The 26,703-nt window shown below is 28.7% G+C and overlaps 3 protein-coding genes across 4 annotated transcripts; all 3 read right to left on the reverse strand.

Moving 5' to 3' along the window:
- Positions 1–1,695: 1,695 nt before the first annotated feature.
- LOC112683931 (phospholipid hydroperoxide glutathione peroxidase-like) lies at positions 1,696–9,453 on the reverse strand. Its single transcript, XM_025555156.1, has 7 exons — positions 9,029–9,453; positions 7,636–7,716; positions 7,330–7,457; positions 7,099–7,252; positions 4,577–4,719; positions 2,480–2,570; positions 1,696–1,970 (listed from the first exon to the last, which is right to left on the reverse strand). Exons 2-7 carry the CDS (start codon positions 7,687–7,689, stop codon positions 1,929–1,931), a joined length of 612 nt encoding a protein of 203 aa, XP_025410941.1. The 5' UTR covers positions 7,690–7,716; positions 9,029–9,453; the 3' UTR covers positions 1,696–1,928.
- An 867-nt stretch (positions 9,454–10,320) lies between these two features.
- LOC112683932 (probable phospholipid hydroperoxide glutathione peroxidase) lies at positions 10,321–25,477 on the reverse strand. 2 transcript variants are annotated; one of them, XM_025555157.1, is made up of 7 exons: positions 25,372–25,477; positions 19,776–19,849; positions 19,004–19,128; positions 18,782–18,932; positions 16,141–16,283; positions 12,154–12,244; positions 10,321–10,460 (listed from the first exon to the last, which is right to left on the reverse strand). In XM_025555157.1, exons 2-7 carry the CDS (start codon positions 19,827–19,829, stop codon positions 10,422–10,424), a joined length of 603 nt encoding a protein of 200 aa, XP_025410942.1. In that variant the 5' UTR covers positions 19,830–19,849; positions 25,372–25,477; the 3' UTR covers positions 10,321–10,421. The 2 variants fall into 2 exon arrangements, with proteins under 2 accessions (XP_025410942.1, XP_025410943.1); XM_025555158.1 differs by lacking the exon at positions 10,321–10,460 and adding an exon at positions 11,570–11,716.
- LOC112683930 (KRAB-A domain-containing protein 2-like) lies at positions 20,897–22,818 on the reverse strand. The gene is made up of 2 exons (XM_025555155.1): positions 21,916–22,818; positions 20,897–21,491 (listed from the first exon to the last, which is right to left on the reverse strand). Exons 1-2 carry the CDS (start codon positions 22,718–22,720, stop codon positions 21,367–21,369), a joined length of 930 nt encoding a protein of 309 aa, XP_025410940.1. The 5' UTR covers positions 22,721–22,818; the 3' UTR covers positions 20,897–21,366.
- Positions 25,478–26,703: the final 1,226 nt, after the last annotated feature.

The following is a 26,703-nucleotide window of genomic DNA, read 5'->3' on the forward strand; positions in this document are numbered from 1 at the left end:
GCTTTCGGACGAGGAAACACTTGGTTTCTTGTGCCCGAAAAGAAACATTGCGGTGTGCATGTCACGTGTCCTAATAATCGGACACTGTGTCTGCGTCTGAACCCCTGAAACCGTATGGACTTCAATTAGTATGTTCAGACGAGACGCGTGTATCCGCATAATATAATTGCTCCAATGTTTTTATTTCATTAATTATTATTTAATAATCGAAATCTAAAAAAAAAAAGTAGGCATTAGTTACCGCGAGATACTAAAAAAATTTCTACTTGTATTTAAGGAAATTGAGAAATATAATATGAAAATCACCATTTTCTAATCTAGCCCTGACATTAGGATGCACCCTACATTTTTTTTATGTTTTCTTTAAACCAATCCATAAAGTAATATAGCTTCTTCGACTTCCGTGGTCGAGTGAAGAATCAATAATTTGATACTTGTAGTTTATCAAGGAATCAGATACTCGTGTAAGAAAAGTGTTTCGTGTTAAAGGCGCTCACATAAAAGACACTTTTTGTGTCTTGTAGCACCGATCGAGGGCGTATTTACCTATACATGTTTTCAGCGTGTAGGCCTGTAGAAAATTGCCGCCCTAAACAACTAAAATAATTTATTTATAATTAATAACAAAACACATTCTAAAAATGATTCGCTGTAGACGAGTGAGCCTATAGTACCTACATATAAATACGCCACTGAAAAACAAAGTGCCTGTAAGCGATCATAATGATTGAAGCGGGGTCGTCCCGAAGGGGGGGGATGACTCACCCCTTAACGAAAACACCAGCCGGCAGTTGGACTTGTTTCATTACAGCCTTGAAGGACCTAATTTTACTTACGGAAAACAAACATTACATATTTCGTAATACAGTGTATACACGAATAAAATTTATATAACTTATTATACAATATAAAATATTATTATATATATATATATAATGAAATTGTCAATTTTAAGAACGTGCGACACTGACACATATATACATGTTAAAAAGTAAAAATACTACTATATATAGTTAATTATACTACATATGTACATTGAGTAAAAAAATTGTAGTCGGCATTTTCATATTATTCACCCCCCTTGATTTTCATCTTCGAGACAGCCCTGGATTATTGAAGTGCTATTATTATTTATAATTGACTCTTCGAATAGCACAATAGTTGAAATTCTATCCGGGGACCTATTGGTCGTTTCGAAGAAATTAGCGATGCTTTATCTCTTGAATAGTAATAGGCCAATAGAGATATATAATCATCGTGAACCTTGAGAGATAACTAAAAAAACGTCAAACGTTAAATGCTCATAATTGTGATTGAAATAATGCAACACAATTTTTGTTCAATTGATAATTTAACTTTAATTGTATTACGGAATTGTATAATTTTTATATTGTTTTCTATAATGAAAATATGTTCTCAAGTGGAAAATATAATAGCGTTATAAAATATAATAACCATTGATTTTAGAATGCATTAAAATCAGTTCTTTGACTAAAGTTCAAATCATTAAGTAAGTAAGTACCTATGGTTAACCAATGTGACTAATTAAGAAATAATAAGCAATGTTTGGTTTTCATACGGACCTATTGAATAGGTACCAGGATAATAACAACAGTTGATACTTGAATTATACTTTAATTAAGAATGTAATAAAAAAAATTATTTTTCATACAAAAGGAAAAATAAATAACACAATTTATTCCATTTTAATTTTAAGTTTATTTCTAAAGATAATTAAAAGAAGGTCCTGCATTTTATAATTGATTGTTGTTTTGACAATCGAAAACTGTTAAATATAATGAGCAATCAATCGTCCAATTTGTTCACGTTTATAGTCTTGTATCGTAATTATTCTCATTTAATGCATTGGTATTCGAAAGATTATGTATTAGTATGAACGTTATGGTATTTAACAAGATATAACTAAGCTATTGAAAATACAAATACGGGACAACAGCATCTTCTATTTCCTGTGAACAAAAAATATAAATAAAATTATACATATATGTATATATATATATACACATATATATAAAAAATATGATTTAATAAATGTAATGATCAAATGTTAACTTATATGATTATAACTAAGTAATTAATTTGTTGTAAATTAGGTCTATATAAGAGTTTACAGCATTTGAATAAAATATGAAAAGTATTACTTCGTAGAATTAATAAATTATTATGAATTTACGACAACATTTTTTAAAGTAAACACGGAATATTATGGTATAAATTAGTTATGAAATTTTATAAATTGTCATAAACCATGAAACACGAAATTCAACTATAATTATTACAAATTTATTGAAAAAATCATTAAACATAAACGCATAGATAGATAGATTTAACGGATAGATTTTTAACGGAATTTTTTAACAGATTATCGCAATAGATTTAACGGTTAAACAAAAAATTTTAATAATATTTTTGCTTAAACCAAACATTTCTACATAGTTTCATCGAAAAATTGTATTACCTCAAAAAAAGGTCGTTCGTCTTCTGGAAGTCTTTGAACGGGTATACCTCTTTTGTCGACGATAAACATTGTGTAGTTATTAGTAATGCAGCTAAAAAATTTAATTTTTTTAATTAACTGTATGAATAAAATGACATAATTATCTATAGCAGTGTTTAAAACATTAAATATAGAAATTAGTGGTATCGAATGGACAAGGTCGGATAATGGTCACAATACAAAGAGACTATTACTTTTGGTAAGGCCCTTTTACCCAAAACAATTTATTTTTTTTTACACAGATTTAGTAATTTGTAATAAATATCAATTAAAATAAGTATATTCTATTTGTATATTTTAGTAAATTCACAATTAATTAATGAAACAGTACTTCATATTTGTTAGCCAACAATTATAAAAACACATAGTGGTCACTTTCAACTATGGCCCCCTAGCCCCCTCTATCATGATCTAGCCATATTTATGGAAACTTCATTAGTGAAAAATTATTATTTCCCGTGAATAATTATACTAGTCAGCAATCATTTATTCATATTTTATAAGTAGCAAGTTTATTTATGTGGTCCAATAGTAATTAATATTTTAGCACTGAACGAAATAAAAATGTGATTGGGAATTGAAAACCTCGTAAAAGCAAAAAGTTGACTTCCTGCATATAACTTATATTAATGACACGAATTGTAAAGTGTTCTTGATATTCAAGAAAACTTTAATACAGCGCAAGAAGCCTGGGACGCCTACAAATGTGTTAACAATGTTACACACATTTAATTTGATTCATTTGATCACTTATCCAGTGATATCAGTGGAGCCGAAAACGTATGGCAAGTGGGGTAAATACCCAGAAATTGTTTAGGTGGGGGGGGGGTAAGTGGTTAGACTTAATGAGTGCTAGATATATTATCGTACGGTAATATATTCCTTAATATTATGTTATTACTAGATGTGTGGTAAATACTCGTAGCTCACAAGTATACAATACTTGCTATTTATGATTTTTTGGTGAGTAGGTGAGTACCCAAAAGTAGGGTTTACCCCAGTGATATAAAAAAGGTTCGACGCCACTGAGTGGTATGCGTGTATACCAACATTGATTAATCGATTTATTTTACCAACGCTTAAAGCTTATCTTTTGTCTGTTTTAGAATAAAAGAGTAGTTGCATCGTGATAAAAACTATTTTTGGACAAAGATCGTTTAAATAGTTTCGAATGACGTTTAAAGGTTTCTTTTATGTATTTTAAAAACAACAAAAAAATTATAAATTTGCATTAAAAATAGATGGCCATATTACAGTCGTAGCAAGTTAATGTAGCCCGATAAAATGTATTATTGAATGAGGTAATTTTGTAATGTAGGTGCTGAATGAAAAAAAAAACTGTAAACATTTAAATATTAGAATCATTATTAAACTTTTAGTTCTATAAATCGTTTATCTGGATATTTACTTTGAATGAAGTTTTTCTAATAAAGATGTTTACAAGTTACAAATAAGAACAATAATTAAATTGATCAAATACAATATGTGACCTGCTTCATGTGTGATGTGTAATATTATTATCAAAATGTAAGAATTTATCAACGTTCAAGTTAGTTTATAGATTATTTACACTTCAAAAATTATTATTAATAATAAAATAAAACAAACACTCGTAAACGAGTAAATAAATAAATAAATAAGTCATAATTATTAATTATTATCAAATTAATAAAATAAAAAATTAAATATTAACTATTTGTATACCGGATGATGAATTTTTTATTCGAAACCGGTTATCCATTACGCATATAATAATATTCCAGGATACGCATTAATTTATTTATTTCTATACATAAAATATTTATTTTTATATTCAAACTTTAATTGTTAATTAAACTAAGTGAATTAAAAACTCAAGTTAAAATTATAACGATCATTGACTAAATTTGTTTGTTCTCAGTGTTACTGTAGTATGTAATATTACGAACACCAATATCATGCACAACAAAATTTTAAGTTTAAACTTAAAAATCTAATACATTTTCTAAGACAGAGTTTATACTGCACAATAGTTTGTCTGTGGTGCGAGAATATGTTATAATCGACAAAGGCACTCACTTATCAAAAAGACTGAATGTTGCTTTCATATAACTCCATAATGGATGTGCTAGAGGACCATTGACCAAAGTTTTATGATAAACCTGAAATTTAATTTGGTTTTCTCTGATGTAATTCCTCATAAAGACTGGACTGTTATATTTCTGTAACAAATAACATTTTACGAAGCTATAAACAAAATGTATGTATAAATATTTTTAGTTCAAAATTGTATATAAGTCAACATAGTATAACACAATACTACGGTTAAAAATCGGACGGATGTAAGTTCTCACACGAGATATAACAGGTAAAAACCACCCTTGGTATTTCTACGTAAATTCCTACACGAAAAAGATTTATTAAGAATCCAAATTTTCTTCCCACTTTATTCAAACTTAGGACTGAAAACGTAGTTGTAATGGTTAAAATTTGTTTGTTTTGTGTTTTGTAAAAAAATGTTATCAAATTTTCAATTTAATTTTGTCAAATATACTTACCACATATCTTGTTCATATACTTCTATAAAAATGTGTAGCCAACCACATGTTATACGTATTTAATATGATGATGATAATAACAAAAATATAAATTAAATGTTTTATGTGTTATTAAACCTCAACACTTTGACATTATCTTACTGTGTTATTTATTTTAAGTTTAACTTAAATTTAATTTAATTTAATTTTTAATTAATTATTTAATTATTATTTTTTTAAAATTTTTAAAATTTTTAAAATTTTTTTTTGTTAATTTAATTTTTTTTTTTTTACGTCTATTGGTATCTGATATTTTTATTTTGATATATATATAAATATATATATATATATTTGTTTGAAACATTTTCAAAACTTCTATTATTTTTAATATATTTGGATGATGATGATAAAAATTGGAGTTGAATTTTGAGTCAAAACTTTCTCAAGCATTTGTTGTAAGACTTCTACAATAACTAGCAATAACCCAAATACTAAGGAGGAACGTACTTTTTTCCCTATGTAATTTGTGGCTAAATAATCGCAAATTTCGTTTATTTCATTATTATCTGGTTTTACAGCCACGAGACTATCAACAAAATAATCTCCAATTTCTGTTGGATTAAAAAATAGTAAACCAAATAAATATACCAGCCACTTTTTTAGGTTATCATTTACATTATTAAATTATTGTGCTAAACCTTAGCTTTGAATTTCACGGTACTAAGCTTGGCCCTAAATAGATAAATGATACATATTGCATACTGCTGTATTTTTATTCGTATAGGAATTTAGGTACCAGTAACATTTTTTTTTTTTAAATATTAGAACTTACAAATGAAAACTTTTATCTGTTATGCTTTGTATATGAATCTTCTCTCTAAAAGTCATAGAATAGCAAACAATATAATATAACTAATTTCATTGCAGTACTCAGAAATCAAAATGTTCTGGTGTGATCGTTAATTTATTCGTTTTGAAGTGTGAATTGATTAAGTTATTTATGACTTTATCATATATAGTACAAATTTGATCTCATGTAGTGAAAATAATATGAAAGAAAATCCTAAAATTAAGAATATTTAATAATAGTTCGACTATTTTATTCTTCTACGCGTGATTAAAATACTTCCACAGTTTCTTAGAAAGTTGTAAATATGCGTCGTCTTGTTGTAATCATGCAATAATACTTACTGAGCTCAGTAATTTTCTTTGACCTCATTTGGACCAAATGAACATAAAAAAATGTATGGTTTCAACTTTTCACACTTTAAGAAAAACTATCACTCTGCTGCGTTAGAAGTTTCTGGACAGACTAATCTCGTTGCGTGGAGACCAAAACTACCTACTTCGATCTAGAGACTTAACGCCGTCTGATTTTTTCTGATGGGGATATACTAAGTCACGAACATACCAAAACAATGCTCGAAATGGCTTAGAACTTAAGCAAGAAATTCGTCGTGTTCTCGACGAACTTGATGGGGCAATGTGTGATCGAGTGATAGTAAATTTGATGGAAAGAATAATCGTCTGTAAGGCTAATAGAGAGGGTTATATGCCCGATATTGTTTTTCACTGTTGTACCTTAACTTTTACTGAAAATAATGATATATTTTTTTATGTTTTTGTAAAATAAATTAATTTAATTTATAGCAAATTTGAATCCTGCGTTCTTTTTGAGACACCCTATAGAACAAGGAACGATATGTGAGAGGTAGTATTAGTGTAGCGTCTCTAGTGCACAAGATGAGAAAAAATAGACTAAGATGGTTTGGGCATGTGATGAGACGAGAGGAAACAAATATAGTAAGAGTTATTATGAAAAAGAACGTTGAAGGGAAAAAAGAAGAGAAAGACCAAAAAAAGAGATGGTTGGACACGATTGAAAATTATATAAGGGCCGTAGGTGTATGCGTAGGGGATGTTGAAAATCTAGATGAGTTGAAGTTTAGGACAAGAGTGATCGACCCCAAATAGTTGAGTGAAAGGTGAAAGAGAAGAAAAAAGATATTATTATATTGTGATTATGCTATCGTGTTGTTTAAATTATGTGTAACATATATTTACATCGTCTGCATGGGAACCTGGCGTCAGCTCATCGGTTGGAAAACCAATAATTCTTAATCCTTTATTGTAATGCTTTAAAAATAGTAAACCTAAAACATAGATACGTCTGGCCTCGAGACTAAATGGCAAGTTTAAAATAATCAATGTCTTATTTCTGGAAAATAACAAAATTATAAAAATCAATTACAGCTAATTATATTACTTTCAAAACCTATATGGTATTTCGCATACTTGTATTGATTCATACTAGAAATTTTTCCATCGATTTCTGTTACATTAAATTTGTATACATTTTCGGCTGAATAACGGAATTTATAGTTACGAATTCCCTCAGTTATGAAAAAATCATAACTTAGGACCTGAAATTAATGCAATAAACCATACATAAAATAAAATCACAACATCGCACTAACGTGTTACGTTAAATAGACGGTTCATAGCGTTTGGCAAGGCTGTGACACACACACACACACACACACATCAGCCGTAAACGATGTATACGTGTAACGTAAAACAATGTTTTATTAGAATACTCACGAGAGGTAAAATCGTAACCAAAGCCAATACACATAAAATTCCTTTGGGCGACATATCAGCAATCGTGTTATTGGATCGTGTCTGAAAAAAAGTTCATAGTTTTCCACTTGAAATCAATTTTATACATGCATATATTTGTGTGGTTTTGAATTCAATTTTGTCGACTTCATCTGTAGGTAATTATGGGTATATATATATATATATTTATATTTTATATTTCTGATCAGAATAACCGAAAACCTGAACACTGTAAGCGACGAAAAATGCACTTATAACGGCTGTTTGTTCTGTCCTGGCATTTTTGATCACTATAAGCGGCTGATTCTTATAACCAGTGAACACTATAAGCGGCAACCACTGTATTTCGATAATATATGCATTCAAATAAAATCGCTTACCGTTGCGAGATCGAATACTAATAAATTACTACTCGTATAATATTGTATCACAATATTTTCGGGGTTAATTCACTTTAACTATCTGTTTGATTTATTCGTTTGCATTTCCGCCGATACTCAACTGATTGCCACTGTTTGAGATAGTGCATTATAAAGCGTGAAAGACATCCGTTTATTGGCACATGGCGTCCGGTGGGAAACGGTGCATTTTACTTTTATCATGTCCAGTATGACATCTGGGAAGACATTTCAGAAAAAACTTTAGCAAAACCCTCGGTGGTTAGACATATCTATATTAAATATATTACGGGTACTAAAAAGGGCGATACTAATAAGTCAGAAAAGACGGTCGGATGAGATACAGGGATGGGTGAATAATATTGTTGTGTTAATCTTTCTCGATGAAAAACTATTGAGAAATCCGTAAAATGGTCCTCTTACATCGTAAACTACAACAATTTCTTATTTTTTATTTCCTATACGGTGATGAACAGAGCAATCCTTCTTATCATGTACAAAAAAAAAAAAAAAAAAAAAACTGTAAAACCAACAACGCGTTACTCATTTCATTCAGAATCTGAAATACTGTCCATCGATGCACATCGTACATAATTCACATGAACACGTATTGGAACCTATAAGACTTTGGTTAATTGTTGCGGCGCATCGGAGCGTTAACGGAAAGCCGAAGCTAAATTGACCGTTGATCGTCTTTTCCCTACAACCTCCCGCTAAGAATGATTTTCAATTACTACATGAGGGCGTGGACAGACGTACGAAATAGTATATCTCGTCAACGGCTATACACCGACAACAATCTATCTAATAATAATATTTATCTAATCTAATATTCGCTGGACTTTTGTTTCTCTCACCCTCTCTCTCTCTCGACGTATAGCTAATGGAATAGGTGTGAACGAGACCTCGGGACTCTACCAGCTGTGCCATTGGAGAGCCAGGATTTCACGGCTTTTAAAACGGTTGCATGCATTTACCTGTAACACGGAGAACGCGGTTTTCGCGAATTTGTTCGCAGTGTGACGAACTTGGGCCGCGTCAGACTTCCAGCGGCAATAATAACGAACGATAATCTGCACAACGGTTAAACTTCACACACGTCTTGTAATTGCTGAAATAGTTCCGATTTTCCGCGATCGAAACGACTGCCGTCCGGTTTATTTATTATCGATCACCGCGAACGCGAGTAGTGCGTTTCGTAATTACCTCAGGTCTGAAACGTACGTCCACAAAACGTTTTCACGACCGTTGTGTAGACGGTCAGACGAATTAAAAAAAAAAAAAAATCGGTTCGACGTAATTGATTCGCGTACAATTATTGTTACGATTATGCGACACGAACCTTCGTCGTCCACGAGCCACGAGTAGCGTAGAGATAACGTGTGGTAAAATGTACGAGACGGTATTGTAATTATTGTTATAAACAAATCTTTCGTATGGACCGTGTCACGTTCAATTATTTTTTCGATTGATATATTATATTTTTGTAATGTGCAGTTATTACACACATACGCGCGGGCGCGCGTAAAACTGATATACTACGATTTGCACAATAATTGAACACTTAAATTGCAGTATTATGTAAACGATACGATGATACGATTTCTAACTTTCTATAGGTTCTGACATTACATTCTAGTCAGAGGGGACTGCTAAGAGTCTTCCTACTCAAATATTTGAACGTTATTTAACCAATGTTATCATACTTACTTATTATTCACTAAAAATAGATTGTAAATATATTTTCCTTTAATAAAAAAAAAAAAAAGATTTTGTCATTTTCCAATTTCGGCTCAGCGAACATCATCCAAAGCATTACCCTTATGGTAAGTGAAACGGTTGCGATTCGAATTGAAAGTTTACTCTAGTGATAAGAATTTTAAAATGTATACCATAATACCGGACCGTGACTCGCAGGAACGTTATAATATGATCTACATTATTAAAAAATTGTTCATTAAATTGCATATTTTTAAATATATTCAACATTTTTACTACACATCATACTACATATTGTAATTTTTTTTAAACTCATATGTATGCGCATATGTGAGTATTATTAAACGCATTAAGTTTCGAGTCTTGTTTATAACCATATTCTCATTTCAACTGTAGTCCAGATGTTTAGATTAGGCTTATGAACCTTAAACATGTGAGTTAAAAATTAAGAAGTGATGAATATTTTTTGATTTCCATGACCATAATTATGGCTAATCCATAAATTAATTTTTCCACTTTTTAAAAAGGTATTATTTTCCAAACAAAAAAATAAAAGATAAATTTGAATTTTATTACAATAAATAGTTTACAATCAACAATGAATTCCATAATTTATTGTTGTTTTCGATACCAGAAAACAATATACTTTTATTATTCTTTCAATAACGAGTATACACGTTTTTCTAATACCTGTGAACAATAAAAAAAAATTAATTTGATATAAATTGGGTAAATAACATTCGTATGTATAATGCCATATAATAATAAATAATTAAGTAATATAACAATATAAATTTAGTTAAAGTATATTACTGTGTGTATAGTAAGATTTCATTTTTTTCTACGCCCTGTACACAGCTTATATTCCAACAGCGGTCAATACATTAATCGGGATTTATGCCTACAATACTGCAATACTATCTACCAGTCATGAGGCTATCGAAGAAACTTCTTTCAAAATCATCTAACTGTTTTATGACACTGGTTTAAATCTTAGAAAATAAAAATAAACGAATCCAAATGAGCTCAAATCACATTTTTCTTAAGTCCTGGTGATTGACATAGTATAACTTGACAACGTAATCATTTCCTACGCAAAAGAAGTCAAGTACTTCGGTATAAATTTCGACAGGAAACTTACTTGGGACCATGGGCACTCATAGATAATTTTTCAAGGGGGGTAAATTTAAAAAAATTCTTAAATTTAAGCTAAATAAAGACTTAATATTATTTTAACCTATAAATATGTTATTATTTATATAATTAATATTTTCATATTGTTCAATAATTAATTAAAATACATTTTAGGTACAGGAAAAAAAATAATGAAAAAAATTATAATCAAATGTATTATTCGGTATTGGAAAATAAAAACTGAAAATTTCTTTCTTTTATTCCAAATAAAGAAATGTCATGTTGGATGAAATTATTTTTGTTCAAGTTCACTCTTTCACGATGAACGCATGTGCTATTCGATAAAGTATCTGTAAATTACTTAGGTTATTTAGGAATTTCTAACAAATTATTTTGGATCGATATTAATCGTCGTACGATAACCGCTAATACGATAATAGTTGTGCATTTTATATTTAACACTAATAATAATAATGATAATAATAATATTTTACAATAAATTAATAAATTCATATTATTTTATATAATATAATATAATAATAATAATAATAATAATAATAATGTTTTAAAAAATTACTATTTCATAGTTCCAGAGGGAGGGGGGCAAGCGCCCCATCTTGCCCTCTCACCAATGGGCCCCGATACTTGAGGCCCGCACTTTAAAATTAACAACTAAACAGTCACCTCAACATTTTTTACCTCTCTTGAAAACAGATACAAACTTATCTAACCATTTACTTACTGATTATCAAATAGACGCCTTAACCGAAAGTGGCCTAGAGATCTGAGTGCATAACAGTTCCTTTTTATTCCTAATAATATTGTTTAATTAATTAGTCAAATTAATGTGGGTCTAATATATCAATAACATATTTCACTGCTATATTGTATCGTTCCAAACATTTACTTTTTATAGTACTAGATTATAGATTATTATTAGTATAGATTATAAATAAAATTAATAATAAACAATTTAAAATAAATGTAATAAAAAAGATTTTGTTTTGTAAATTTTGGGAGCATAACCTGTAAATGTAACCCAAGAAAACATAAAAATCGATTTGAACTCGTAAACCGAAGCCCGAGAAAATCTAAAATCCGGTTTTAACCTTTTAATCATAACCTGAGAAAACGTTAGACCCCGTCTTGTCCAGTTAACCAAAACCTAAGAAAAACCCTCCATTTTTGACTACCTGCTAAAAACGTAAACGTGCCGATATATATAGTATTATAATAAAAATATTATTACTTCAGTTGAAAGCCAAGGAGTTCCAGGAATTCTTTCAACGGGCTTTCCACTTTTGTCTACCAAAAACATTGTGTAATCTTCGTTTATGTCACTGAAAAATTCAAAATTTTTTTTTTTAATAATACAATTAAAATTATGTAATGATCAGTGCAATGAACGACAAACATTGTTGCAATCAATGGTATCGTATGCAATTATTAAGAATAATAATATGTCACGAATAATCATAGGTAGTAGCAAATAATCTGAAACCACATTCCAACTGTGGCCAGTTTATTTAGGTGGTCCTATAAAATTAAATGTTGAACGAAAATAAAACGTACAACTAAATTTGCGTTAATATCCATTAATATCCAATTGTTCATTGTCTGAGTATTGCAATAATTGTCAAATGTTCTAGTTCTACGAATCATTTATTTGAAAATTTAGTTATAATGGAGTCTTTTCAGCCGGGATAGTCGAATTGCACTTGGATTGAAAAAAGGTAATGGTCGAACTGCACTCCAGTAAAAAGCAGGTAGTGGTCGAACTGCATTCGTTCAAAAAAAGAATTATAATGGAAAACCCTCTAAAAATATTATGAATCTTTCTGTTGAAGAACGCTACAGCATACTTATTTAATAGCATTATACATAAGTTCGTGCCATTTAGATAACGTAGATAATATTATATAATAATAACATATATACTTAGAAGCGTACTACCAGGGTAGAATTTTTGAATACAGTTAGTCATTACTAAAAACAATTATAATAATGACAATAATTAAATTTGACGATTTAAAAAAAAAATATGTTTACATAATTATAATAATAATATATATAATATAATATAAAGTATAATATAACAATTATATTGTAAATATATATAATTAACATATAATAATGTGATGTATAAAACAATAATTTTTAACCACGTTAATGATTACTAAATGGTAATAAATGTAACTAAATAAATAAATCTAACCCCTTCAAATGCATGATAATTTTATTGAAATACTTATTTGAGTCCAAGTGCATATCGACTATCACCTACTTTTTACTCGAGTGCAGTTCGACCATTACATTTTTTGAACCCAATTGCAATTCGACTAAAGTAAATGCAATTCGACCGGTATTGGAATTTTCAGCAGAGACTGGAACCTATAGGTTTTTTCGGTTCCATTTTCGGCTTTGGTTGTTTAATTAATTTTTTAAGGGTTTTAAGTTTAGATTTCGGTTTTTTAAGAGTAAGAGTTTTAGAACCAGTTAATTTTGATTAATTTTGGTTATTAGAAATTTATTAAAAAATAATATGAAATTATTTGCTTATTCTTGTTTAAATTGTAATTGTTTTATTTCATGAAAATATAAGGTGTTATGAATAGTTAAAAAAATAATTATAAATATATTAAATATATATATTATATCATTCTATTATATTTCTTTGAGTTACATTCAGTCAAAAAAGTTTCCATACACTCTTTTTTTCATCGTTTTACTCGTTATTATTAAGTTTATCGAAGTCTAATAAATCAATTTATTGTGATCTTTCATATTTGTATACATTAAATATTTTTTTTTACTACGTTAATTATACGTTAAAGTTTTCTTTACTACGACATACTTTAACCATGGAAGTATCTACTGAAATCCGTGCATTAATTAATCAACTAAAAGAAGAAGGATAATCTTTTCGAAAAATTTCTAAAATTGTAAATAAATCACCCTCGACGGTTCAATATCTTATCAACTAACAAAAAGAAATTAAAACATTGAGCAATAGGCCTCGTTCAGGCCGTCCTAAAAAATTAGACTCAAACCAACGGCGGACAATTCTAAAAACAGTTGTAGAAAATCCCAAGATAAGTGCACCAAAACTGGCGAATATGATTAAAAAAGACTATGGTGTAAATGTAATAACACAAACAGTGAGAAATGTTTTGAAGAGATTTGGATATAATGGGTGTACTCCTAGGCAGAAACCATTTATAAGTGCTGTTAACAAAAGAAAACGTCTATATTTTTCAAAAGCTCATATTGATAAGCCTATAAGTTTCTGGAACTCAGTAATTTTTTCCGATGAATCAAAATTTAATGTACATGTACATGTATTTTCATCCGATGGTAGAGGAAAAGTATGAAGAAAACGAAATGAACAATTAAAAATACAGAATTTATGCGCAACTGTTAAACTGCTAACTGCGGTGGTAATGTGATAGTATGGGGGTGTATAAGTGCATCAGGAGAAGGAAATTTAGTGTTTATAGATGGTATAATGGATCAATACATTTATTTAGATAATTTAAGAAATAATTTAAAATGTAGTGTGGACAAATTGAGTTTGGGAATTTCATTTATCTTTCAACAAGATAATGATCCAAAACACACGGCAAAACGTGTTAAAGAATGGTTGATATATAATGTTCCTAAACAACTTCATACACCACCACAATCACCTGATATGAACCCTATCGAACATTTATGGGATGAAATAGGAAGAAAAATTAAAACACATAATGTTCGAAATAAGCAGCAGTTGAAAAATGCAATTTTAACCGAATGGAATGCAATTGACCCGGAAATCACTAAAAAATTAGTAAATAGTATGAAGAATCGTTTGATCGATGTTATTAAAGCAAGAGGTGGGCCAACACGTAATTAATTAAAGAATAAAAACCAACCTAATTAATAAATTTACTAAATTAATAAATTATATTATGAGTGTATGGAAACTTTCTGGAGTATTTTTCATTCAAATATTTCTAATTTGTAATTTATTAAAATCACATGTTAATTAAAAAATAGTTTATATTATTGAAATATAATTAGTTTATGTAATCACTATCTGTAATTGTTGAACTGTAATAGTTAATAACTAAAGGTTCTAAAAATAAAAAAAAATAAAAAAATTAAATTATTGAAATATAATATATGGATGCTAAATTAATTTGTGGTACGATTATTAACCCTTAATATTTTGGACTTTTTAAAATATTTGCAAATACTTTTTTTGAAAAGAGGTGTATGGAAACTTTTTTGACTGAGTGTAAGTTATTTTATTTCAACTCATATTAAGAATTTGTAAAATATTTTGTAATATTGTGAAATAATATGATTTGATGAAATAAATATCTTTATTTTAAAATTTAGTTTTAATTAGGAATCAAAATTAATATTGGCTACTGTTGTAGCTACAATTTTTTTTATAAAAATTTATTATATTTAATACTTAGTAGACAAGATAGATGATATACTCATTGTAAATTGTAATATATTAATAGACATACATGAATAATAATAATAGTAATATTACATTTACTTATTATAAGAATTACACTATTACAGTTTACAACACAAAATAATAAAAACATAAAAAGATTTGACTTTTATTTTTCTGAACTGACAAATGGACAAACAAAATTAACATAGTTTTACTATTCTTAATAATTGACCTAAATTAACCCTTTTATAACTAAGGTTACGATTACCGTCACGGTTTTTCATTTTTGTAAATAAAGGTTCCGGTTTCAGTTCCTAAATTTTAAAGGTTAACCGGTTCCAGTACCGGTTCTTTTCGGTTACGGTTCTGGTCCCTGGTTTTCAGTATAGATACTTAAAAGTTACAAGTTAGAACAATAGCTTAATTGATCATTTACGATATGTGTTCTGTACCATATGTGGTGTGTAATACGTGTATTGTTATTAGAATGCGAAAATCCTAGTTGGAACGTTCAAGTTAAATTATACATTTTGTTTAAACTTCAAACTAAAACTGTTAGTTAAACTGGGTGAATTAAACATTCAAAACTATAATAATTATTGGTTTTATTGTGTTACCTAGTGTTACGCAGTATATAATATTACGCACACTAATATAATGCATATAACATAATGTTAAATTTTTACTTGAAAATCAAACATACGAGTATATTCTATGACAGGGTTTATACTTAGTAACAGTATGTCTGGCGTACAGGAGTATGTAAAATGCGACACAAATACTCACTTATCGTAAAGATCAAAAGTTGATTTCAAATATTTCCATAACGGATGAGTGTATTTTCCATTGACAAATATTTTATAAAAAACCATGAAATGTAGTTGGTTGTCATTAACCCAATCCCTTATTACGGATGGTGAAGTAAATTGCTGTAACACATAACGTTTTACGAAGCTATTAATACAATCAAATTATAAACAATATCGGGATTAAAAATGTATAAGAATTTAATTTTATATATGATTTTATAAATACTGTTTTGTGTGATGTTTAAAATATCATAAACTTCAGCATAATGCAAATAGTGTTTCAGGTATCAAGCATAGTACGACGAACAATAGATTATAGAATTTTTTGTTGAAGTGCTTAAAATGGGTGGATTACGATTGCGTACCTACGTTCTACCGATGCAAATTTAGTGCAACGTTGACGTTGTTCGGGGTCGTGAAACGTTTGTAATGTTACTTATTCTATAAAATTATTGCTTATATATTTTTAATGTTTTTTTTTTTAACAAAAAATTTTTATGCCAGCATTTTAACTGATCGCGATTGGCAGAACTCATCGGTGAGCACAATCATGAAGCAGTTACAGTTCGGAAAATTAAGCGTCAAGTAATCAGAAAAAGCTGTAAAAAAAAACAGTTATTCAATTTTTAATTGACCACGTACAATTATTTGGAAAGAATTACTTACAAATGTAAGTACATAAGGATATTTCGTCTATCTGAATCTATCCAGATTTCCAAAATCTTTTGATTTAGTTTTAGTAACGTTATACTCATTTTTTTACGTAATCGTAATGTTTTTAAAAGCCAAGAAAAAAATTGTTCGTAATCGTATTATTAAATTGGACAAAAGTATGCAATCGTATATCACCGCTTAAAGTGTTCTTGTCCGATCATTCACTTATTTAAGTTTATTTCAGTCAGTTTATTTAGTTATGTCGATGAAATATGATATACATCTATGAATATTCTATAAATATCATTTATGATATAAAGTCCTATTGTAGCCTCGTATAGGAGAAAATAAACTTAAAAGTATGGTTTCTTTTAATATTTGCATTGTTATTTAACTCTTCTGAATGTCTAGTAGTAAATATTCGAAACACACATGAAGAAAAATATCTAAGAAGTATTATATTACTCTTACTGACCTACGAAATGCATAAATTTTAATTATACGTATCAAATAAGATTTACTATTATACATTTTTTATTTGTGTATTTGATGTATTTGATTTATCATTTTTTTTTTTTTTTATGTCCGAGTACACGATTTCCACCAGAATAATGATTTCCATCATCACAATCAAGGGAGTATTTTGTTACTAAATTATCTCTGAGTGATATATTGGGCAAAAGAAATATCATTTTTTAAATTTTTCACTAAATAGTTGTTAAAAACGTAGAAAAAATTACAAAAAACATCAATCGAGATCGAGTTTTGAATTCCACCTAGTATTTTCTATGCACTATTTCATTAGACTATTTGAAGTACTTATATTAGCATTTAGTAAACATTTAATTATTTTCGAAATATTTTAATACAATTTTTGATCATTACTGTCACTAGAAATGGTCGATTAAAAGATAGACCCATATCCACAAATTTGGTTTCTATATAATTTGATACGATCAGAAATAAAACTTATAAATTATAATTATAAAAAAATAAACATAAATTATCTCATAAATGTTTTTAACTGATTCGTCCGATATATTTTACTCAGATTCTCTTTTCGAGAACAGTGGTACATTTTTTCATGTTTAAAAGACCAATACAGAAATATAATTTACACAATCCTGTACCTCACCCGTGTTCATATTTTCACCAGTTTTAATTTTTAATATTTTCAATAATAATAATACAATATAATAATATAATATATAGGAATAAAATAATCAAATGTAAATATTAATCTAAGTAATGTAATCTTAAAGATTTTTAAATAAATTCAAGTAATTTAATGCTCGTGAATCACCAACGCATAGTTATAGTATATTATATGAAGTAAAACAAATCTAGGCTCAAACATGGCGTCACTCGCAAGGGTATTATAATTATAAATATGAGACACAAAAATATAAGTCCGTATTCTGATTACGGCCCTTCGATAGGTCATCCTTCTTCTTATTTTCCTAATTATTATTATTCTCGTTAAATATATTTTGTTTTTATCTTATTTTGTCCGAGTTTTACGCCAGAAAGAGCTTTCTTAGCACCAATTTAATATAATATAATTTTTTTTTATCTTTTTCTTTCATTTATGTATTTTTCCCTGCTTGGTGTATTTTCCTTGTACCCATGTATTGTAAAATGAAAAGAGGAGAAAAAAGAACAACAAATCCTATATGCTCCGGCAAACGCCTAAACTACAGGTTGGCGATCCGATACGGCCCGTCATATAACGCTCCACTTATCTGGCCACTTTTAAAATATGAGACGTTACAAGTCAATCGATAAAATCTATTTATGTGTAACGCATAAGCTGCTGTGTGTGCATATCCCAATAAATAAATATACATATTACATATTACCTCGTAATTTTTTTTACTCACTTCTCATTGATCAAATAATGTCATATTACTATGAATAAACTATTATATTATTTCATATGAAAACGTTTCTTGAACTATATTTACATCGAGAGGGTATTTCGGCGAAAACTCGTCCGTTGGAAAAGCAAGTATTTTCAGTCCATCTTCGGAGTACCGAGCCATTAGATCATTTAAAACGAAAATACGTTTAGCATCACAGTCGAACGGTATGTTTACTATTATCATTGGAGATCCACTGAAAAAAATAAAATATTATTTACAGCAATTATATTTTTTTTTTGGAAAACAGTATAGTAATTTGCATACTAAAGTATTGCCAGTGGAATCCTTTCACCATAGATATTTACTGGGTCGAAATCATAAATTTTCTTCGTTAAACGTAACTTTAAACTATCAAGAGTCTCCAAAATATGTAAATTAAAACTTAGGACCTGAAATCAATGCGCAAAACAAAACATAAAAAATAAAAACAATTTGCTCAATAATATTTTATACATAAAATAGGCTATATATTAATACTTATTAATACAATGTTTATAGAGTACAACTCGGCTGTGACAGTGGCGGTTATAAGGAGGGAGATAGGTGGATCGACTCCTCCCTAGGGGATTTGGTTTTTTTTTAATTTAGTACATTGCTGGTTCAACAACACCTATCTGCAAATTTTATTTACTTATGATTTTATAGCAAAATATTTTTCCGTTTAAACCGCGGATAATATATTATTATAGTATTGTGTATTATCATACTCTATGTCTTTGTCGCGCAAGACTGATATAATTATCATTTTAATAATTATTATAAGATTAATTTTATGGGTCAATACATTTACATTTTTTTTTTTTAATACATTAATATTAAATTATGTTAATATTATTAATATATAAACATTATTATACATTTATAGGTACCTATAATATATATGTATATTTTTATTTTTGATATAAATATGATGTGGTGGGGAGGGGTTGGATTTATTCCTCCTCCTCATGTATAACCGCCACTGGATTGTGATGCATACGCATTAGCCGTAAAAGATACGTAAGTAGCCTGGAACAATTTTTTATTGTATACTCACAGCAGGCAAAGCCGTAACCAATACCAAGACAGTCAAAACTCTTTTACACGACATGTTATGTCATTGAAGCGGATCTGTAAACAAATTCATCTGAATTAACTAAAATTCAATTATATGCATGTATAACAATATATTTACATTCGAAACTTTCGACTATCTGTAAAAAACAACCATAAGCGTACGTATGGATGGCGAGGGGTGCTGGGGGTGCCCGGCCATCCCCCGAAATATTGTAAATGGATCCTTTCACTTAAAGTCTAAGAAAAAGGGGCTGAAATTTTAACTGATGCTGCTTAAATGAAATGTATTTTATTTTTAAATATTTGGTAAAAAATAAATTATGTTTTGAAATAGAAAAAATAAAACAATTTGTTCTACATTTTCGTGCCTAAACTTATGATAATACGAGTATAACAGCTACAACCGACGATAAAAATAAATATCATAAATAATTGAAGCTATCTGAGAAAAATATATCAGATTCGAGGAAAACATATTCATTTGGATCAATTGATAACAATATTATATTAAAAATTTAAGTTAAGTTTATTTAATTATTTATACATTATAATTTATTAAATATATCTACACTTTTTGTTAAGATAAGACCTAAAAATATTGTAGACAACTCCTGAAATACAGGTCTGTGCGTATCTATGGTAACAACAGGGATATATCACTATAATATATGTGTAACTGTAAATGCCCGATCACTAGGTAAACCTGGGTTTTACTAGATAATGCTAGGTTTTACTGTTTGTACTCAGTAAATGCTGAAATTCTAAATTTTATTCTGGCTTTTACTAAACACGTTGTGTACATCCTAGGATATACAAATTGACTTAGTAAAAGCTGATCAATACGCGACACATAACATTTAAGCTGCGTAAAAATTATAATTATATATTATTAAAACAAACTACCAACAGATATTTAAATTCTTTATACAAAATAAAAATCATTTAAAAACAGAATCATTATTTATTCTTCATAAAAATTAAGTAAAATTCAGTAAAATTGATGGGTAGTTAGAAATAATTATTTAAAATTTTTATTTATTTGCACATGTTGTACTATTATGACACTTACTATTACATAATACATTTGACTGGTGGCATTTGCATTTTTTAGTTGTACATTTTTTCTGGCAATCACACCTTAAAAATCCTTGCCCACCTGATAATGAAAGTTGAGAAACAGCTTTGCGTATGCTTGTTGTTGTATTTGGAACATCGGATGTTGAAATAAATTTTTCTCCGCATAAAGTAAATTGATTTCTAGTGAATAATTGATTCAATGTCCCAGCTTTAGATCCTATTCGATAAAATTCTTCGTCAATAATTTCAACAACTACAGCCAATAATTTGCGAGAATCAATTTTACATCGGTCGAAATCTGGAATTATCACTCGCACTGTTTGACCAATTAATGCAGCAGGAACATTTTTATGAGATATTGTTTTCATTTTTTTTGCTTGTTTTTCCAGAGATTGTAGTGACTCTTCTCGTTGTCGTTTAATTTTAGTAGAACGTTCAAGTAATATTTTTTCAATAACTTTTTCATTTTTATCTTTCTTCGATAAAATTGTTTTTCATCGTTTTTTGTAGATCTCAATATCGATTTTTTTTCCTTGGTTATGATCAATGTCTATGTCCTCATTGATTTTTTCAGTAGTATTCGTCTCCTCATTTTCATTAGAAATTGTAATTTTAGAGTCTTCAAGAAAAAACATAAGGTCATCTTCATTAATGAGTTCTGTTATCACATTTTTCGGTATGCTCCAAGTAGCAAGTCCCATTTTCATAGTACACCCAAACATTGCCTCATAGGGTGATCGTTTTATAACTAATTCAAAAAATAGTTATAATTTATAGCTATTTTATTATATTATACTTTATTTTAAAATTTATATTACAATTGTAGGATTATTTTAATACAAATAATAATTATTCAATGTCATATTATACATGGGTGTACCACGAAAATCTGTGTTTGTTCGGTTGTATATTTTTAAATTTTTTTTTGTTTTTATAATAATTACTAAATACTACTTAACCTAAAAATGTATGATATGATTAAATTGATAAAAATATCTTTTAAATATACAACAGAAAAAAAGTTAATAATAATTATAACTAACCTGAATAAAATGCTGCATTTTTCATTGCATGAACAAATCGTAAAGATTCAGACCATTTTGCATTGTCATTAGTTTCCATCCAAGTTGCTATCATACTTTTGATGTCTTGATTAGCTCGTTCAATCGATCCTTGAGATTGGCTGTGACGAGCTTTGCCATGAACTATTTTAACTTGAGACCACATTTCACATACACTGGTAACAATTTTATTTACAAATTCTCGCCCGTTATCAGAGTGTAGTATACTAGGAGCTCCAAAGAGAGTGAATATATCTAGAAGTTGATATGCAATTTCTTCTGCACGTTTACACCGTAAAAGCCGTATAATCACAAATTTTGTCAGGTGATCTTGATACACCATAATGTATTTAAAACCATTATCTGGGTTTGATTGCATATCAATTAAATCAATTCGACATCGAGAATTCATTTCATTGTGCAATATCGGTTTAACAACGAGTCCTTTTTTTGGTATACTATGCTTTTTCTGGCATGTTTCACACATTTTCAAGTACATATTTATAGCTTCCACATTAATATTTTTGAATTTTTTTTTTAGCATATGATTTATCCGATCCCTACCACCATGTCCTGTTTCAATATGAGCTGCGTGTATAATATCAAGAAGTTCTTCATTACATACGTAGTATCGAATATCTTCAGATCCACTTTCCACTGGAAAAATAAGTTTGTCTTCATTCCCAATACAAAGAACATCAAAACGTTTTAATCTCCGATAGTGAATTGATTTTTTAACAGCGATTGTTTTTACGTTCTTCACTTCATGTAAATACGTATTGTACATTTCACGTGTTAAATAAAAAGTATTACTAGAATCTTTTTTTTAATTATTGGATTTAAAACGTCATAAAACCTTTCTATATTAGCCATATTTAAGTCAAATTAACAATAAAAATAAATATAATTAAAAATTACATTAATTAAACACAATTCAATATAAATATTACGCGCACGAGGCACAACACATATTACACTGTTCTACAAATGGATCCATCACGTAAAATCCAAACAGACTGAACATGTACCTAATAAAATCATATCTAAGCGATAACGTATCCGTTAGTAAATTATTAGATAATTATTAATATCTACACATTGTAGTCGTACATTTATCTTCGCAAAATAATTGTTATTAATCGTTGCGAGCAAATATGTTTGAAGTGTGATTTCCAGAAAAAATTTACAACTTAAGATGCATTTTTATTAATTATAATAATACATAATTATAATTTTTACGCAGCTTAAATGTTATGTGTCGTGTATTGATCAGCTTTTACTAAGTCAATTTTTATATCCTAGGATGTATACAACGTGTTTAGTAAAAGCCCAAATAAAATTTAGAATTTCAGCATTTACTGAGTACAAACAGTAAAACCTAGCATTAACTAGTAAAACCTAGGTTTACCTAGTGATCGGGCATTTACGGTAACATATGCATTGTAATCAAATCATCAATATTTAAGAATCACATTGACCATTCAACCAACCCTAAACAAGTGTTTTTCGAAACATTGAACGTAACCAAGCCGAATGTAATATATTTAAACTTGTTAATTTTACGGTCACTCCTTGGCATACACGGTTCTATAACTTTATTGTCAATTATCATTGTAGCCCCACTTTGTTTATTTTTCATTTTTCGAATTACCGCGAAACATCCGCTAGTTATTACTTATTACTGATAATATAATGACCAATGCGGTTTACATTAATCATTATTCTAACAGTAGTGTTAATAATCGAAAAAACCACCAATGACTCTTTTGGACGGTTGTGTCCCCCGTGTATTCGCGAATAACTTTTTGAAGTTATTCTATTTTTCTTTATGTGCTCATTGGTTCATTGTCGTGAATATGCGTTTAAACGAGGATATTTTTGCGTCTTGTAGTAAGAAAAAAATCCATTTATTGTTATCATTCTTAAATATCAACAGAATCGGTTAATGATTAGGGGTGTCCTTTTAGTTTTTTACTAGGTTCTGTGAGGTCATAAGCTGTACAATTTTAACGCTTCAACAGACTGTTAAAAGAAATATTTTTTACGTCAATGTACGTAGTTATTCCAAATGCATAACCAACGAATAATTATAGTGCTACAATCAAATTTATATGTTTACTATTGTGTTTATATATTTCATGAGCAAGACATGTTGCAAGAAATTGTATGAAATCAACCGGTTAATTTTAATGGCACGGCAGATCGGTAATGAATGGCCAATATTGGTGCGTAAGCAAATCACGGTCGACCCTCAAGTAACATAGATGTATCTTCATTAGAGACGGAACTAGGCATTTTATACGCCCGGAGAAAATGTTAAGATTACGATGTATCATAAACCAAGAATCAAATACCCTTTCCTATCATTTTTTTATACTAATATTATAGATTAGTATTATTGATAATTAGCATACAATCATACTGTCCTGATACTGCGAAAAACAGTAACTACAAAATTCACGTTTTCGGGAAATTGAACTTTTGTGTTTTTATAATTTTTTTATTCAATTGAAAACTTTAAGTACACCTTTTGACTGAAAGAGATGAAAATTTATGCGAGAAATTCAAAAATGTTAATAGTTTTGTAATTAATAAATTATTTTTGACAATTTTCACATACTATAATAGTTACTGCGTTTCTCTCTAGCATTACTCACATTACATCATAAAGTGGCGCAATGTATATAATGCAGTATTATCAATATCATGAAACATTGCTAATAGAAATGCAGTAACTACAACAGTATCAATTATAATAAATATATTAAAAAATAATAATTAAACATGAAATATTTTACTTTCGTAATATTATGTCAAGTTATCATTAGATAAAGATAATAATTTGATAGACAAAAACAAGTTACGACAGTTGCGCAGCAAATGACAGTATTAATGTTATTGTATTACTAGAAGAAAACGCAGTAACTACAATACACATACTGCTTTTAATTGTAGGAATTGTTAATTACTGCGTTTTACTCTAAGAAAAGTACGATTTTTGTAAATGTATTGCAGTTACGACTTTTTTTAGTTGCATTTTAAGCCACTAGATATTGATTTTTGCATATTTAACCTTAATAAAATTATACTCAGAATAATCTCATTAACAATATGACATCAAAACCTCATTTTTTGATAATTTTTTAGTTATTGCTCTTCGCAGTAGCAGGGCAGCATACTTATTAAGTTTTAAGCACATTATTAGTAACCTAGTTAAAAATATCAAACTAGTGGTCAATAATTGGTTATATACTATAAACATAACACCCTCTAAAATGTTACGCCCAGGGATGAATCCCTGTCTTCCTCCCTCTAGTTTCATCCCTGATCTTCATGTACATATAAAACCAGACCACTCCCTAGAGTCTCTCGCAGTCCGATTGGAAAACCAAGTTCTAGTGTCTATAGAAAAAATTTAAAAAAAATCTATGCATTTACCTGTAACGAGACGAAAATAGTGAATTCGTGAAACAGTGTGGTAAAGTTGTTCGTTGCAGAGTTACGAATGGGCTATATCAAAACTACAGACTGAATAGTTATCGACACGCCAATTATATATCATTAGTTATCGTAGTTATTGTTGAAACGGTTACATTTTGTAATTAAAATCATCGTTACTTATTTCATTTTTTTTTGCATCACAGGACACATATCCGATGTCAATTGTGCATATACCACGTTATTACGTGTCGCTTTAACCACCTTAGATTTTAAAATCGTTGACCCTTAGGTTTTAAATTTATATGTTTACGAAATTTGTTCGTATGAACTGATCGTTTTCAAAACGATATGATGGTAAGAACAATGATTTAAATGATACAATTATGAACTAAAAAGCATAACAGAAATTCGATCGTTCTGTTTAGAATAATTAGTTCATGTTCAATATTATTACAACAATTACGCGTCAAGTAATCATGTAGGTCATCTTTCACGACCCACAAGTAATAAATTAAACAAGCATACCTACTCATTATTATTATACGAAAATCTTTCATACGACAAATATATTACATTTTAAGTGATGTACAATTATCATATAAATGTATTGAAATGAGAAATTGTAGTTCTCCGACTATTGAACAGTGCAACCAGCGTATTATACAATATTGTGGTACACTTATAAATTTTTCTTTAGATTTTACCATTTCACGTTGTCATATTGTTTGTCGAATACTTTTTTAAAATATTTATAACCTATCATAACGTATAACCTTGTTAATTTAATAATTACCTCTATTAAATATATAAATAAGTAATTATACATATTTATTTAGAGGAAGATATAGTTAAATTTAATTTATAGCAAAGAGTATAATCGTTAATTGGTAATTTGTGTTAGAATGCAGAGCCGTGCCGTTAAGATTTGGCACCCAAGGTAAAATTAAAAATATTCACTCCCTATTTTATTTATCATTAATCATAATGCTTTCCATTCCTATTTAATTTAATTTAATTTTTTTTTTTTTACAACGTATTTTGACGTTCGCGTTCGGCATCCGTCGCGCACACTGCTTGCGCTCCGTCCTGTGATTTTGTTTTTATTTATTCCGTATATTGATCAATGTGTCAATTCATACTTAATTACAATTAAAACATCTCGCGAAATAACATAGACTATGTAATATTAAAGATTACTTAGTTCTCTAATTTTTGTTCTCGCAATTGATATAAATAACAAAAAAAAATAATCTCATCGTTGATTACCTACGTATTCATTACATCTATAACTACTTGTGTGCCGTTTTATCGCACGCCGCTGCGGTGACC

Source organism: Sipha flava, unplaced genomic scaffold (genome assembly GCF_003268045.1).
Source record: "Sipha flava isolate LNK unplaced genomic scaffold, YSA_version1 237_pilon_pilon, whole genome shotgun sequence".
NCBI lineage: Eukaryota > Metazoa > Arthropoda > Insecta > Hemiptera > Aphididae > Sipha > Sipha flava.